The sequence below is a fragment of the Spironucleus salmonicida genome, chromosome 2, assembly GCF_000497125.1.
Source record: "Spironucleus salmonicida strain ATCC 50377 chromosome 2, whole genome shotgun sequence".
Classification (NCBI taxonomy): Eukaryota; Fornicata; order Diplomonadida; family Hexamitidae; genus Spironucleus; species Spironucleus salmonicida.
Window position 1 is genome coordinate 572,753 of NC_090597.1, and position 16,129 is coordinate 588,881.

General features: G+C 45.2%; 8 protein-coding genes across 8 annotated transcripts; 2 read left to right on the forward strand and 6 right to left on the reverse strand. All coding sequences in view use genetic code 6, as the record gives it.

Annotated features, from left to right (window-relative positions):
* Positions 1-623: 623 nt before the first annotated feature.
* Positions 624-905, reverse strand: SS50377_21533 (uncharacterized protein; the record flags this gene model as incomplete). Its single annotated transcript, XM_067905452.1, has 1 exon — positions 624-905. One exon carries the CDS (start codon positions 903-905, stop codon positions 624-626), a length of 282 nt encoding a protein of 93 aa, XP_067766769.1.
* Positions 906-1,535: 630 nt separating this feature from the next.
* On the reverse strand, positions 1,536-2,066 carry SS50377_21534 (V-type proton ATPase proteolipid subunit; the record flags this gene model as incomplete). Its single annotated transcript, XM_067905453.1, has 1 exon — positions 1,536-2,066. One exon carries the CDS (start codon positions 2,064-2,066, stop codon positions 1,536-1,538), a length of 531 nt encoding a protein of 176 aa, XP_067766770.1.
* A 219-nt stretch (positions 2,067-2,285) lies between these two features.
* Positions 2,286-3,986, reverse strand: SS50377_21535 (uncharacterized protein; the record flags this gene model as incomplete). Its single annotated transcript, XM_067905454.1, has 1 exon — positions 2,286-3,986. One exon carries the CDS (start codon positions 3,984-3,986, stop codon positions 2,286-2,288), a length of 1,701 nt encoding a protein of 566 aa, XP_067766771.1.
* A 93-nt stretch (positions 3,987-4,079) lies between these two features.
* On the reverse strand, positions 4,080-7,559 carry SS50377_21536 (Central repeat-containing protein; the record flags this gene model as incomplete). The annotated part of the gene is made up of 1 exon (XM_067905455.1): positions 4,080-7,559. One exon carries the CDS (start codon positions 7,557-7,559, stop codon positions 4,080-4,082), a length of 3,480 nt encoding a protein of 1,159 aa, XP_067766772.1.
* A 131-nt stretch (positions 7,560-7,690) lies between these two features.
* Positions 7,691-9,256, reverse strand: SS50377_21537 (uncharacterized protein; the record flags this gene model as incomplete). Its single annotated transcript, XM_067905456.1, has 1 exon — positions 7,691-9,256. The coding sequence occupies one exon, from the start codon at positions 9,254-9,256 to the stop codon at positions 7,691-7,693; it is 1,566 nt and encodes a 521-aa protein (XP_067766773.1).
* A 360-nt stretch (positions 9,257-9,616) lies between these two features.
* SS50377_21538 (uncharacterized protein) lies at positions 9,617-11,314 on the forward strand (the record flags this gene model as incomplete). The annotated part of the gene is made up of 1 exon (XM_067905457.1): positions 9,617-11,314. The coding sequence occupies one exon, from the start codon at positions 9,617-9,619 to the stop codon at positions 11,312-11,314; it is 1,698 nt and encodes a 565-aa protein (XP_067766774.1).
* Positions 11,315-12,132: 818 nt separating this feature from the next.
* SS50377_21539 (Cysteine-rich membrane protein 2) lies at positions 12,133-13,365 on the reverse strand (the record flags this gene model as incomplete). Its single annotated transcript, XM_067905458.1, has 1 exon — positions 12,133-13,365. One exon carries the CDS (start codon positions 13,363-13,365, stop codon positions 12,133-12,135), a length of 1,233 nt encoding a protein of 410 aa, XP_067766775.1.
* A 1,236-nt stretch (positions 13,366-14,601) lies between these two features.
* SS50377_21540 (Kinase, CAMK CAMK1) lies at positions 14,602-15,537 on the forward strand (the record flags this gene model as incomplete). The annotated part of the gene is made up of 1 exon (XM_067905459.1): positions 14,602-15,537. The coding sequence occupies one exon, from the start codon at positions 14,602-14,604 to the stop codon at positions 15,535-15,537; it is 936 nt and encodes a 311-aa protein (XP_067766776.1).
* Positions 15,538-16,129: the final 592 nt, after the last annotated feature.

Here is a 16,129-nt window from a genome sequence, read left to right on the forward strand (position 1 = left end):
TCAAGCGGGGCGGGGGACTGCCGTCAGTGACGACTTGCAAGTATCAGCATACTCCACGCCGCCGCAAAGTCAGGCAGGCAGGCCGGCCGGACGAGAAGCAGCGGTGCGCACAGCCCAGAGACGGCTAGAGGATAGGTACCTGTGGCGCCATGGGCATCGCTACCAGGGCAGTGCAGGGCGGCACCAGCCCATCACTCTTAGAAAACCCGACTCCATCTTCAGGCAATTGCGATTATGCGAATAATATAATGCTATACTCCCCTTATCTTCGCACGAAAATGCCCCTGGTCTACCAGAGCAAGGTGGTGCAGCGGACTGCACCGCTGCAGTCCGGTGCTAGCGGGCCGGCTGCGGCGCCGTTCCGCGCAGAACCTAGCCGGGGCGGGAGAGCTTGCCTCTGCAACTTCCCCTTTCCGAGATATACGCCCCTGGCCAGCGGCCATACTCGGGCGCTCGCTGCCGGAAAGGCGCAGAGCCCACGGCGGTGGAGCCTCCTGCAGAGCCGGGTGCCCCTCTGCGCAGGCTGGCGCCAGAGGTGCTGTGGCCAGCCGGCTCCTCGGGAGGCACTCCGAGGAATCTACGGCGAGTGCAGCCCTTCGCCGCTCGTGCCAACCCAACTCCTCTCACTCGGCGCCCATGATCCGGAGCAGCTCGCTCAGCAGCGCCCCCTTCCTGCAGGGCTGCCGCTTCTCTGCGGCACCGTCCACCACGAAGCCGCGCATGTCGTCGCAGCGGTTGGGCTTGTTGTCCTGCTGCCGCTTCAGGTAGTAGTACTTGAACTTCACCTGCGCCTGCGACAGCGCCGGGAAGTACGCGCCCTGGATGTCCCGCCACTGCAGCCCGTGGGCCTGCACCGCGTACATGAGCGTCGCCTTCTCGCTGGCCTCCCATTTGTGGTTCCGCATTTTCAGGAGATTAAACTTGGCAGTTTTATTAATATAAATAGAAATATTTGAGTGATTTGTTGTTGTTTATAATTTATTTGGACTCTATTGAATCAAGTATTATAACATTTATTTGAAATATATGAATATAAATCATAAATTATTCGATACGTATAAAATTTTATGGCAAAATCTGAAAATATAATCTCATTATGTAATATTTTATCATACAATAGTTTCGTATAATATATAAAACATATTCACATAGAAAAAATTACTTTTTAATATATGAAATATGCAGGAAAATTTTGTTATTAGAAATAATAATTGCACAAAATTATATCATATATTTGTAAATAATTTATTTTTAGTTTACCAAATTCATTCAATTTGGCTAGAAAAAATGATTAATTAATGTATGAGTAAATTGGCAAATTATCTTAGTAAAGTTTCATTTTTATTATATACTTGCAGTTAGGTAGTAGATTGTTATGATAGAAGGCCATTTTGTAAATCAAGCTCATTAAAAACACAATAGTATGTAATATTTTAAAAATAAAAATTAAAAAAATATGACTAAATAAACATGTTATATAAAAATATTTGTAAAATAAATGTTAAAGTATACAAATGAATATAAAATCTCAATCATCATGATCTATTAGGGCAAGTAACATCTTTGAAGCTTAAAATCAAACCAATAATAAGACCATACAGAGCTAAGGCTTCACCAAAAACTAGAATCAAAAGCATTACAACAAATAATTTGCTGTTCCTTGCAGAAGCACGAGCACCAGCATTTCCAGCAATACCAATAGCTATACCGGCTGATAAAGCGGCTACACCAGTACAAATACCAGCAGCCAAATGGGCAAAGGAAATAAACAGAGGCACCTGAGTAGAATTTTAATATTTACCAATAGAAGTATTGATAACAATGGCTATGATAAGACCATAGATACCAAGAACACCTGCCATGATAACTGGGAGAGTATTTTTCATAGCCTGTGCAGGCTTCATTACACCCGCAGCAACGACACCCTTACCAGCCTTAGCTGTACCAAAGGCAGATCCTAATCCGGAGAACGAAACGCCAATAGCCATGCCAAGATATGAGTAGAATGAAGATGTATAGGGACATGCCTCAATTATGCGTTTAGGGTCATAAGCTAAATTAGACATTTTTTGGATTTGATAGAAAGTGGAAGGTTAATACCTAATTATAAATATTATATCATAAGTAGATCATTATTATACTAGTCACTATGATTTCATGCTGTACGCCACAGCGTACCCATCCCACAACAGATGCCAACGTTCAGCTGGTCTGCGATACTTCAGCATGCACAATAGCTGAAGCTGAGGATGAACCGTGCCTGCCGATCTGAGTGAAGCGCTCCGTCACTTCTTCTTGCTGTGCCTGGCGCGCCGGACGGTCTTCACGACCTGCACGATGCCCATCACGGTCATGACCACGCATGCCGCGATGAAGGCGCCGCCGACCAGGAAGGTGGCGAGGTGCTGGCCGGTGTAGTCGAAGTTGCTGGTGCGGCGCGTGACGACGATGAGCCCCGACGGCATGAAGAAGTAGGCGGGGTCCTCGCTGTCGAACATCACGTTCACGTACACGTTGCCCTTGCTCTCGGCGAGCATCTGCTTGTTGGCGTAGCAGTAGCCGCGCTGTGTCGGTGCCAGGGCGTCGCAGTCGATGCAGTACTGGTCGTTCCGGCGGGAGAGCTGGATGGACTGCTGCACGTAGAACTTCGGCAGGGAGAAGTTCTCGTCGGTCTCCAGGTTCATGAACTGGAAGGTGAGCATCGTCTGCACGACGGCGTCCTCGGGCAGCACCGAGCCGCAGACGTCCAGGTTGCCGCCCGTGATGAGCTGCACGCACAGCTGGCTGCCGCCGCGCTGCATGACGGCGGACTTCCAGCAGGATGGGACCTCGTAGAGGCGCACCTCCTCGCCGAAGACGAAGGCGTTGCCGTTGTAGAAGAGCGTGTCGTACACGAAGGCCGCCTGCGTCTGCGTCGCCCGCTGGTGGAAGCGCGCGCACGCCTCCTGCTCGGCCATCGAGCCCTGCGTGCAGGTGAAGCGGCGCACCTTGGTGTGGGCCTCGTAGCTTCTCGAGACGACGGTGGTCTGCAGGCTCAGCACCTCGCCGTCCAGGACGCCCGTGAGCCGCAGCACGTACGAGGTGAAGGTCTGCTTGTTGTAGAGGTCGAGCAGCTTCGTGTCGAAGTCGGGGTGGTTCTCGACGCGGGTGAGGAAGGCGCCGTCCCAGAGCCCCAGCACGACGTAGTTGGGGTGGTAGAAGGAAAGATCTGCGCCGAGGCTGCTGAGGTCCAGACCGCGCAGGCTGACGGTCCCCACCGTGTGCGTGAAGGTGACCGCGAGGACGCCCTGCTGCGCCACGAACGAGATCGTCGCCGTCGGGAGCGCCTCCTGCCGGAAGCCCTGCAGCACCACCTCGTCCACGGTGATGGTGAACACCTTGGCAGTTTTAGTAGCGTACGAGCTCGCGAAGTCCGCATGCTTCATGGCGATCACGGTGCCCATGAGGTTCAGGTTCACCTGCGTGAGCTCGTTCAGCACCAGCGTGGTGTCTGTGGCATCCTTTATCGTCTCGATCTGCTGCGAGCACAGCCCCGTCGGGGTCACGGTGAGGTTCAGCGACGTCGCGTTCACCTCCAGCGTGGAGTCCACCGCGTAGCACTGGTCCAGCGCGGACTTCTGCTCGTCGAACACGAAGATGTGCGTCTGCGTGATCTCGGAGTAGGAGAACAGCGTCAGCACCGCGAAGGTCTCCGTGTCGAAGGTGGCCGCCAGCGTGAACACGATCTCGGTGGTGTTCGCGTACGAGAAGTCCGTTAGCACCCTGGAGAGGATGGGGACCTTGTCGTTCTTCAGCATCAGCTGCGCCTCGATGCCGCGGGGGAGCGCGAAGCACGCCGGGTCGAGCGTCGGGCGCAGCGCCACCGTGATCTGGTTGATGTTGCGGTTGTAGGTCATCGCGGTGTCGTCCGTGTAGCAGTTCTCGCGCACGGTCTGGTACGCGTTGAACGTCTGGTTTATGTTCACCGCCAACGCTAGCAGAACCATTTGGAATGGATAGTATATTTTTTACTATTTTATTATAGTATAACTGAAACCATTATTAAAACTAAAAACAAAAATAGACTTGTTAAAATAGCTTCACTTAACGAAAACAACAGCGAACAGACATACGACCAAAAATCCACATGCTACTTTTAACGTCACTAGCTGCTCTTAAACTTTTTCGCTAGACAATCTGAGCTCAGAATTCTCATTTTCTAACTCGTCCCTTTTCAAAATAAGCTCTAAGTTTGCATTCTTCAGCAGCTAGCTTTTACCTTCTAAATTTCGTTAGTGCATAGACGCATGCAATGAGGAATGGAAAACTGAATTTGAATTGATATTGGTGTTTTAATCCTCACCAATTGACATTTAAAGTTATGAGTTTTACTCTTTCAACTGCAAAAGTTGATTTTTAAGATATCTAATTTCGTCTAAAAGTGACGAATTTACTGCCTAGTAGTCATTTTGAACCTGCTAATCCTTCAAATCGTAAATTTATTTCGATTATTCTGCCGCCAAAACTTCTAGCCTAGCAACATTTTGACACTTTCTCTCAAGTTATAAAATATATTCTGTAAGTTGTAAAATTTTACTTTCAAAAATTTCTATTTATTCATTTTGAATTTGAATTTTTGCTCCTTGATTTTATTTAATTTCAAGCAAATCTTGATTTTACAAATTCAAATCTTCCAAATCTCTGTTCAATTGAAGTTCTCTCTCTGCATGCAATTTAATGAAATTTTGAACATGCTAAAGTTATCTTTGTTGTTCTTCCAGGAACATTTAAAGGCGCGAGTCTGTTTGTGATGCAATAAGCGTTTGGGAATGCATTATTGACTATGCGAGCTGTTCATTAATTTAGTCGAATTCTAGCATTCTGTCATTGTTTGCAGTTGAAAGAGTCAGTATTTCATTAGATTCGTCGAGTGTTTCTGGTTAGAAATTATCAGGTTCTTGGATTTAATTTATCCCCTCAAGGTCAAACTCAGCAAGAGTTTCGATGTCATTTTGGTAGTCTTTTATGGGCTAGTTACTTGAGTTCTGCTCGGGTACGTGATCCTCGGACTTCTGCTCGGGTACGTCAACTTCGGACTTCTGCTCGGGTACGTCAACATCGGACTTCTGCTCGGACTTCTGCTCTGGTACGTCAACTTCGGACTTCTGCTCGGGTACGTGATCCTCGGACTTCTGCTCGGGTACGTCAACTTCGGACTTCTGCTCGGACTTCTGCTCGGGTACGTCAACTTCGGACTTCTGCTCGGGTACGTCAACATCGGGCTTCTGCTCGGACTTCTGCTCTGGTACGTCAACTTCGGACTTCTGCTCGGACTTCTGCTCGGGTACGTCAACTTCGGACTTCTGCTCGGACTTCTGCTCTGGTACGTCAACTTCGGACTTCTGCTCGGGTACGTCAACATCGGGCTTCTGCTCGGACTTCTGCTCTGGTACGTCAACTTCGGACTTCTGCTCGGGTACGTGATCCTCGGACTTCTGCTCGGGTACGTCAACTTCGGACTTCTGCTCGGACTTCTGCTCGGGTACGTCAACTTCGGACTTCTGCTCGGACTTCTGCTCTGGTACGTCAACTTCGGACTTCTGCTCGGGTACGTGATCCTCGGACTTCTGCTCGGGTACGTCAACTTCGGGCTTCTGCTCTGGTACGTGATCCTCGGACTTCTGCTCGGGTACGTCAACTTCGGACTTCTGCTCGGGTACGTCAACATCGGACTTCTGCTCGGGTACGTGATCCTCGGACTTCTGCTCGGGTACGTCAACATCGGGCTTCTGCTCGGACTTCTGCTCGGGTACGTCAACTTCGGACTTCTGCTCGGGTACGTGATCCTCGGACTTCTGCTCGGGTACGTCAACTTCGGACTTCTGCTCGGACTTCTGCTCGGGTACGTCAACTTCGGACTTCTGCTCGGGTACGTGATCCTCGGACTTCTGCTCGGGTACGTCAACATCGGACTTCTGCTCGGGTACGTCAACATCGGACTTCTGCTCGGGTACTTCCTCCTCGGACTTCTGCTCTGGTACGTCAACATCGGACTTCTGCTCCGGTACGTCATCCTCGGACTTCTGCTCTGGTACGTCAACTTCGGACTTCTGCTCTGGTACTTCCTCCTCGGACTTCTGCTCTGGTACGTCATCCTCGGACTTCTGCTCGGGTACGTCATCCTCGGACTTCTGCTCGGACTTCTGCTCGGGTACGTCAACTTCGGACTTCTGCTCGGGTACGTCAACTTCGGACTTCTGCTCGGGTACGTGATCCTCGGACTTCTGCTCTGGTACGTCAACTTCGGACTTCTGCTCGGACTTCTGCTCGGGTACGTCAACTTCGGACTTCTGCTCGGGTACGTGATCCTCGGACTTCTGCTCTGGTACGTCAACTTCGGACTTCTGCTCGGACTTCTGCTCTGGTACGTCAACTTCGGACTTCTGCTCTGGTACGTCAACTTCGGACTTCTGCTCGGGTACGTGATCCTCGGACTTCTGCTCGGGTACGTCAACATCGGACTTCTGCTCCGGTACGTCATCCTCGGACTTCTGCTCTGGTACGTCAACTTCGGACTTCTGCTCTGGTACTTCCTCCTCGGACTTCTGCTCTGGTACGTCATCCTCGGACTTCTGCTCGGGTACGTCATCCTCGGACTTCTGCTCTGGTACGTCAACATCGGACTTCTGCTCTGGTACGTCATCCTCGGACTTCTGCTCGGACTTCTGCTCGGGTACGTGATCCTCGGACTTCTGCTCGGGTACGTGATCCTCGGACTTCTGCTCGGGTACGTCATCCTCGGACTTCTGCTCGGGTACGTCAACTTCGGACTTCTGCTCGGGTACGTGATCCTCGGACTTCTGCTCTGGTACGTCAACTTCGGACTTCTGCTCGGGTACGTGATCCTCGGACTTCTGCTCTGGTACGTCAACTTCGGACTTCTGCTCGGGTACGTCAACATCGGACTTCTGCTCGGGTACGTCATCCTCGGACTTCTGCTCCGGTACGTCAACTTCGGACTTCTGCTCTGGTACGTCATCCTCGGACTTCTGCTCTGGTACGTCATCCTCGGACTTCTGCTCGGATACTTGCTCCTCATCATGATTTTCATTAATAATATCTTCTTAATAATATTAGTCTTAATTTAAGACTTGATTTGAATCTTAAATTATGTTAGCCTAGACATCAGTATTTATGAAATTTTCTATCTCTAATTTTTACATTTTAGTATCAATAAGATCGCTAAGATCGTTAGTATTATGAGACTATTATAGTCGTTTAGAATGTTAGGCAATGTCATCTGAGTCAATTGTTTCATCATTAGGGTCTTTTTAAAGAGGAGATCCAAAATCTATAAAATTAAGATTGTTACTTTAATTTATTTCTTCTCCCATCTAATTTTCTGAACCAAGTTGAACATTTACTGTAGTATCATCAGAGTTTTCAGCCGGAGTTTGTTCAATAGGTTCAGTAGTGATATCGTCTGTTAATACAACTTACTATTTTATATCTTCTGCTGGCTATTCCTCGTTAATTTAACTAACGGTATAATCCTAATCGTCACTTCCAAAGTCTGACATTTTAGTTGGTATTAATATTATTATAATATATGCATAAATATTTTATTTATATTAAAATTTACATTATATGTTTATAAATTATATAATAAAATTAATATCAAAATTTAATAATCGATTAATTTACATCACTTTCAGATAAACTCAAACCAATTATTATGCTAACTCGCCATTAGTTAAGCTATACTTCCTTCCAAATACTCAGTTTACTAACTTTCAATCATTTTAGCATTAAAATCTCGTTTATTAGTTTACTTTTTTAATCTTAACTAAACAGCAGGTTGATCATCTATCAAAAGCTTGCTAGTAATTATTTAATTCGGCTCATAATAGTCAAATTTTCGTGCTTTGAAAGAATGGGCCTTCTATCCTTACACATATTTTTATTTATGCTGTTAAATATCATTGAAAATGCTATTCTTCAATTCTTTCACTTTTTACTCATTAAATGTATGATTTGACGTCCTAGATAAGTTGAGTTTGTTTTCAATTTATTGTATTCTCGAATTAATCATTTTTTATTTTGGGGATATTTGATATGGTTTCATAATTTAATCTAAAACAATTGAGTGCTTCATAGATGAAATACTCTTTTAAGTTTGTATATTTGGTTACTACTATATGGTAAAAGGTATAACTTTTGTATTGTTTGGATTATTTAAAGTAGTAAATTCTTCTTAGCAAAGTTTTTTCGTAAAACTTTAATCTCCTTAATTTTGAGTATTTAACCTTATAGATTCATTAAAATGTTTCTTCTAAGTTTAGTTAAAAGATGTTTACCTGACCCCAATTATATCTTATTATGAACTTATAGTGGCAAACGAATTTGTCCTATTACCTCTTCTTGCCTGAGTAAAAGGCAAAGCCTTGCATTTGCTAGGATTATGAAGATTTGTAAATTCGTCCTAGCATAATTTTCTAGTAAGCTAATGCTCTAGGGAAGGGTCTGGATTCTAATTTATTGTACCGCTAAAGTACTTTTTAGTTTCATTAAACTACTTCGTAGAAACGCTCTCACGGATAGCCTGCTGGTCGCCTCCACCGTAGCTGACATTCCTATTAACAGAATAATCAAAAGTATTAGCTATCATTTTGCTTTACTGCGAAACTCCATTTTCTTGCTTTTGCAAAACCTGCTGACCCGAACGCTTAGGCGCTTAAACCCCCAAAACTTCGCCCGGCCGCATCTCTTATTTTGCGCTAATAATAAACTTATTCGCCGCTTCCTTATCGCCCTGATTCTCTATAAAACTGGCATTTTCGATGTAAATAAGCTCATCGGTGTTAGACAGAGTATCCCGCGACAGCTCTGGCGAATTTATCTTCAAATTGAGCCGTTCGACGATGTCCTTCTGCTTTTTGTATGTGTTCTTTAGATCAGCCGTCAGCATCAGCGAGTCTGGGCTTTTAGCGTCGGAAAGCGAGCCGAATACGGCGTTTTCCGGGAAATTCTGCCCACGCTTCGGAAGCATTATCGCGTCGAAATCCGCGGTATTATTATGGTTGAAACTCTCAATTCGGCGCGGCGCGGTGAGCGCGTGCGTGCCCTGCAGGATGAGCAGATCGGAGAACTTGTCCTCCTTCGGCGGGTCGAGGCGCAGGTTTTTGGCGACCGACTCCTTCCTGACGTAGGTCGCGTGCTGGCTCTGCTTGTGCACAACTTTGAACGAGTAGGGAATATCAGCCACTTTGAACGACATTTTAAAATTTAGAATTTGGTGCGAATGTGTATATTAGAGTATAATAATAATAATATATAATTGTTTTATTCTACTTGACGAGTAATAAATGTAAAATAGTAAGGATTTTGCATGTTTTTAGTGATTTTTGGCGTCAGATTTGGGTAGGTAGCGCAGGTTTGTTAGCGGCGTGGAAGACTTCAGATGGCAGGAATTGGTGTTTTAGGCGAAATTTGGGGCAGAATGCAGCGATTTCGTTCAAATTTGGGGAGCTCAGATTTGAAATGGGATTAATTTTATATAATGTATAATAATAATAATCTTTCCAAATTTGTAAATATTAATATAAATAATATATTATTATATACATTTTCACTCCAAATGCTGTTTCTGCTGGCGGTGAACATAAACCAGACGTTCAACGCGTACCAGACCGTGCGCGAGAACTGCTACACGGACGACACCGCGATGACCTACAACCGCAACATCAACCAGATCACGGTGGCGCTGCGCCCGACGCTCAACCCGGCGTGCTTCGCGCTCCCCCGCGGCATCGAGGCGCAGCTGATGCTGAAGAACGACAAGGTCCCCATCCTCTCCAGGGTGCTAACGGACTTCTCGTACGCGAACACCACCGAGATCGTGTTCACGCTGGCGGCCACCTTCGACACGGAGACCTTCGCGGTGCTGACGCTGTTCTCCTACTCCGAGATCACGCAGACGCACATCTTCGTGTTCGACGAGCAGAAGTCCGCGCTGGACCAGTGCTACGCGGTGGACTCCACGCTGGAGGTGAACGCGACGTCGCTGAACCTCACCGTGACCCCGACGGGGCTGTGCTCGCAGCAGATCGAGACGATAAAGGATGCCACAGACACCACGCTGGTGCTGAACGATCTCACGCAGGTGAACCTGAACCTCATGGGCACCGTGATCGCCATGAAGCATGCGGACTTCGCGAGCTCGTACGCTACTAAAACTGCCAAGGTGTTCACCATCACCGTGGACGAGGCGGTGCTGCAGGGCTTCCGGCAGGAGGCGCTCCCGACGGCGACGATCTCGTTCGTGGCGCAGCAGGGCGTCCTCGCGGTCACCTTCACGCACACGGTGGGGACCGTCAGCCTGCGCGGTCTGGACCTCAGCAGCCTCGGCGCAGATCTTTCCTTCTACCACCCCAACTACGTCGTGCTGGGGCTCTGGGACGGCGCCTTCCTCACCCGCGTCGAGAACCACCCCGACTTCGACACGAAGCTGCTCGACCTCTACAACAAGCAGACCTTCACCTCGTACGTGCTGCGGCTCACGGGCGTCCTGGACGGCGAGGTGCTGAGCCTGCAGACCACCGTCGTCTCGAGAAGCTACGAGGCCCACACCAAGGTGCGCCGCTTCACCTGCACGCAGGGCTCGATGGCCGAGCAGGAGGCGTGCGCGCGCTTCCACCAGCGGGCGACGCAGACGCAGGCGGCCTTCGTGTACGACACGCTCTTCTACAACGGCAACGCCTTCGTCTTCGGCGAGGAGGTGCGCCTCTACGAGGTCCCATCCTGCTGGAAGTCCGCCGTCATGCAGCGCGGCGGCAGCCAGCTGTGCGTGCAGCTCATCACGGGCGGCAACCTGGACGTCTGCGGCTCGGTGCTGCCCGAGGACGCCGTCGTGCAGACGATGCTCACCTTCCAGTTCATGAACCTGGAGACCGACGAGAACTTCTCCCTGCCGAAGTTCTACGTGCAGCAGTCCATCCAACTCTCCCGCCGGAACGACCAGTACTGCATCGACTGCGACGCCCTGGCACCGACACAGCGCGGCTACTGCTACGCCAACAAGCAGATGCTCGCCGAGAGCAAGGGCAACGTGTACGCGAACGTGATGTTCGACAGCGAGGACCCCGCCTACTTCTTCATGCCGTCGGGGCTCGTCGTCGTCACGCGCCGCACCAGCAACTTCGACTACACCGGCCAGCACCTCGCCACCTTCCTGGTCGGCGGCGCCTTCATCGCGGCATGCGTGGTCATGACCGTGATGGGCATCGTGCAGGTCGTGAAGACCGTCCGGCGCGCCAGGCACAGCAAGAAGAAGTGACGGAGCGCTTCACTCAGGTCGACATGCACGGGACATGTTGCGACATTCAAAATCTAGGTTCTGAATACCGTGAAAGGACCGCCCTCGCTGTACCTAGCACGAGCAGGAATGACTTTATTCGTATGATTCTTCTTTACTATGAGTTTGCCTTTCATGACTGTGACCGACGAAGACAAACTCCTTATTTTCTAAGCCAGCAACTTTAATTATCAAGCATTATCATAAACGAGAAATTGAGTTTTAACAAGATAGTTTTTATTAAAAATCCCAAAATTAAGTATTCCAATGCACTAATTTTCGGAAAATAAGCACGCCGATAAGAATACTTTTCCCGTATTTCTAACAACTTCCAGTACTCAACTCACTCAACTCACAATCTTCAACTGTAATTTCCTCACCGCTCCATAAAATAACTGATATAACAACTGATATAAACATAAAAACTGATATAATGCAAACTACCATATTACAAAGCTCACTTTACCCCCCTTTCAGCTTTCTATTCTGTCCCTTCCCAGCCCTTTAAAACGCAATCCCTCGCCGGTTCGCGCTGCAAAACTTTACGTCCTTCGCCGCCATCGCGAAACCTAAAGTACAGTCTCAAGATTTTTTATAGTTGGTGTCAAAACGGAGCAATTTTGCCCCATTTGGCCCCCAAACGCCTCGAAATTCGCGCAAAAATGGCGGCTCCAGGCGTTGAGGATCGCGTGCAGATTTTAATGTGAAGAGTCGGGCGCGCGGATAGCGGCTTTCTTGGGATGCAGCTCGAGGTTATGAGGAAAAGCTGCAGACGGAGCGAGCTGACAATACAAAATAAATCATTAAATCCCGTGGAAATCTCTTACGACGGTAGGGGCCTTCACAGACATCTTGCGGACTAGGAACACAACGAGCACTACAATTACAGCTAACAGGATGGCAATTGCTATTGAGCAGCCAATAACAGCAGAGTTTGAGGCCTTAACAAGAGAAAGCTAGCACTGGTCATCATTGCAAACATAACCTTACTCACAAGGCTTGTTATTTGAGCCGCAAACACACAAAGAACCGTCTTTGTAGATGCTCAAGCCTTCAACACATTAGAGGCATAAGTTTGGCTGTGAAGGGTTGCAAGTATTGCAACCAAAAATAGTCAAGCATGAAAAATTTGCAACACACTAGAGTTTGGTTGGAGATATAGTGTAGCCAGTATCACACGCATAACAAAGGCGACCATCGCTCCTATAACAGCTTCTGCAAGACGAAATCATCACGGGATACGTAAGACAAGCATTTTTCTAAGCACAAATATGAGTGTAAGGGGTACATTAATATCCTGATTAACAGGGAAGATTGCTACCAAGAGCACATTCACAAACAGTTTTCGCTATATTTAAAATAAGTCCATCAGAGCACTTAGCACATTTGGTGTTGTCGGTCTCGTCACAAGCATTACAAGAGGTAAGTGTAGAACAAGTTGAAGTAGATTGGCACGCCCCAGCTTTGGTAAGGTAGAAACCTGAGGCACATGCATAGCAATTTTAGTGATTGTTATAATCACAGATTTTACAATTATTTATTGTTGACAAACAAGAATTATTAGTCTGGCAAGTCCTGGTTAAAGCTGAGCAGGTTGAACCACTAGGACATTCAGCTCTACTTTCAGCCACACATTCACAGATCATGCCATCAGATGATGGGTTAAGGTTAGATTAACAAATTCCACATTATGCAGGAGTAATATCACTGCAAGCTTTACATTTTCTGATTCTTTGACAAGGCTTAAGGCTGATGCAGGCTTTTTCAGTTAAAGAAGGATAATATCCTTCAGCACACTTATAACATTCTGAGTGGTTGAAATATTTGCATGCAATACAATGAAGAGTACTGAGACATTCGTTAAGTGGTACGCACTTTTTAATCTCTGTTGCACAGCTTTAATTTAAAGGACAAACAGTACCAGTGTTATGTTCGCATTCACATTAATTAGTCGTGGTGTTAAGATTTAAGAAGAAAGCACATTTAGTGCATTTATTATCTGCACTGTATTCTAAACAGTTGGCGATGGACATTATAGAAGAAAGGGAAAAAATAATAATACATAAACTTATATTAAAAAACGATTTAGGTGTTCATTTTTGAAACTTCTCCGGCAAAACCGGAGATTGACCTAATAATGAATTATATTATGTAGCTCTACTTTTATCAGTAAAATTATAAATTATCTGAAATTACATTGTAAATAATGAATATTAAATGATATTCATATTACTAAAATAAATTTGTGGTTCAACAAAGAATTATTAATATTTTATATATTAAATTAATAAACGATAAGATTATTCGCTGAAGATAAATATCGTTCAATAATTTTAATAAATCCAGTTACCATTTCTATTGTATTTATTGTAGTATAATTATTTATTAATATTCATAATATATAATTTTATTACCTATGATAACTATTTATTTAATTAATATTATACACTGTGTATTGATATAAACTAAGCGATGAAAGAATGCATCTTATAACATTCTATTAATATGATGACTAAAATAACGATTTACAGAACTGCTCACTTCGTTAGAGACTATAATCCTACACTTTTATTTGATACCAATATAATATCACAGTTGATCTTATTTTAATCTTTAGTCTATTTTATATTCTGATAGCAGGTATTTTAAAGTAATTATTAACATAATTAAACTAATAGTCAACCTAACTCTATCCTTAAAATACTTCACTAAAATTTAATAATAAACATAGCATAACAATTAGTCAAAACTATTTATAATCATAGCATATAATCTAAATACAGCTCACTAATCAATTTAAATAATATCTTCCGAGTACTAATTTCAATCTAGCTCAGAGAAATAGTAATTATTATAATTTCATATCGATCTTATTTTATATCACTATTTTTAATTTATAACAGTATCTATTTCTAGAGCAAACATTACTATAGAAAACATACATTTTAATAAATTACAATAAATTGATCCAGAATTTAAAATTATAATCAAACTATAATAATATCATCAACTTTATATAACCACATATTGCAGTACCTATTTTGCGCTTTGCAATTGCCAACTCACTTTGATACGATTTTCCTCCTTAATTTTCACAAAATAATATTATATATTTAAATATAAAGTTTGTTAGATTTTTTATGACGTATAGTATAAAATTATTTGTATATTATATAATATTTGAACCTTTATCGCTCCATATGAAATCTAAAATAAACACTATTATATAGTTTTACTTATAGAAACTTCCTTTCCAACTTTCCTCAAATATGTCAATCTCAGACAAATACACCTTAACCGACAAGGTCCTCGGCAAAGGCTCGTTCGGCGAGTGCATACTCGGAATCGACAAGGAGACGAACAAGGAAGTCGCAATCAAGATCATCAAGCAGCAGGGCGCCAACATGCAGATGCTCGTCCGCGAGATTTCGGTTTTGAAGCGCTGCGACCACGAAAACATCATCAAATTCTTCGGATTTTTTGAGGAAAACGGCAACATCTACCTCGTCACGGAGCTCGCAAAAGGCGGCGAGCTCTTCGACCATATTGTCCGCAGAAGAAACTACAGCGAGCTAGACAGCAAAGCGCTCGTCAGGCAGATCCTGAGCGCGCTCTGCTACCTGCACAGCAACAACGTCGCCCACCTCGACCTCAAGCCCGAGAACCTGCTCCTCAAGGAGGTCCCGGAAAACTACGACGAGAAGCACTACATGCCGCTCATCAAACTGGCCGATTTTGGCACCTGCCAGATGTTCGGCAACGAGGAGAGCCTCCAGAAGGTCCTCTGCGGCACGCCAGGCTACGTAGCGCCCGAGGTCCTGCTCTAGAAGAAGTTCACCGTCCAGCCGGACATGTACTCAGTCGGCGTCATCACGTACGTGCTGCTCGCTGGGCAGCTCCCGTTCGATGACAGGGACATTAAGAAGATGATCAGGAAGCAGATAAAGGGCGACTGGCATTTCACGAAGATTTTCGACGAAATTTCGCCTGACGCGAGGGATTTCATCAGCAAATTGATGGATTTGGACCACACGAAGAGGCCCACCGCCTTCGAGGCCATAAAGCACCCCTGGATCGTCACGGAGGTCAACACCGTGCAGCTCACGCAGAGCAAGACGGAGATGAGGAAATATCTCGCGAAATTGAGGTTGAGGGCCGGCTTTGCGACCGTAGCCGCCGCAGCCAGATTTGCGCAGATGGAGTGAGCGGGTTTGAGATGCGGAAAATGATTTTTTCTGTAAATTTCGATTTTGGAGTGGGAAATCGGTGTTTTTGTTGAGATGGTGCCAATTCGTCATGTTGGATCAGATGCTAATCGCGCGTGGATTTAATTGCGGTGTAAAGTGGGCGGGTGTGTTAATTTGGTGGGAAAAGTGTTAATAGTCAAATGCAAATAATATAGTTATTATTATTATATTATATAATTATTATAATATTATAATATAATTATTTTATATTTATATAATTATTATATTATAATATAATAATTATATAGTTATAAAATGTAGAAACTGAAAATGCTTTACCTTAGTTTATTATTCCTATTGTTGAGGATCAGTTTTCTAAAAGCAATGGAGTGTATTATTTTTGCATTCGTTAGATTTTAACTAGCTGTGTGAAATTAATTACTTGAGCAATATAAGAATAATAGTACCACAGTAAATGCACTAAAATTGTAAAGGATATATGAGATGCTGGAAAGAAAGGCAGAATTTCATATAAAATATAGTATATAGAAATAGTAACATAATTTTTTGAGTATATAATAGCGAAGAGCAGGATTGTAGAATTTAGTTT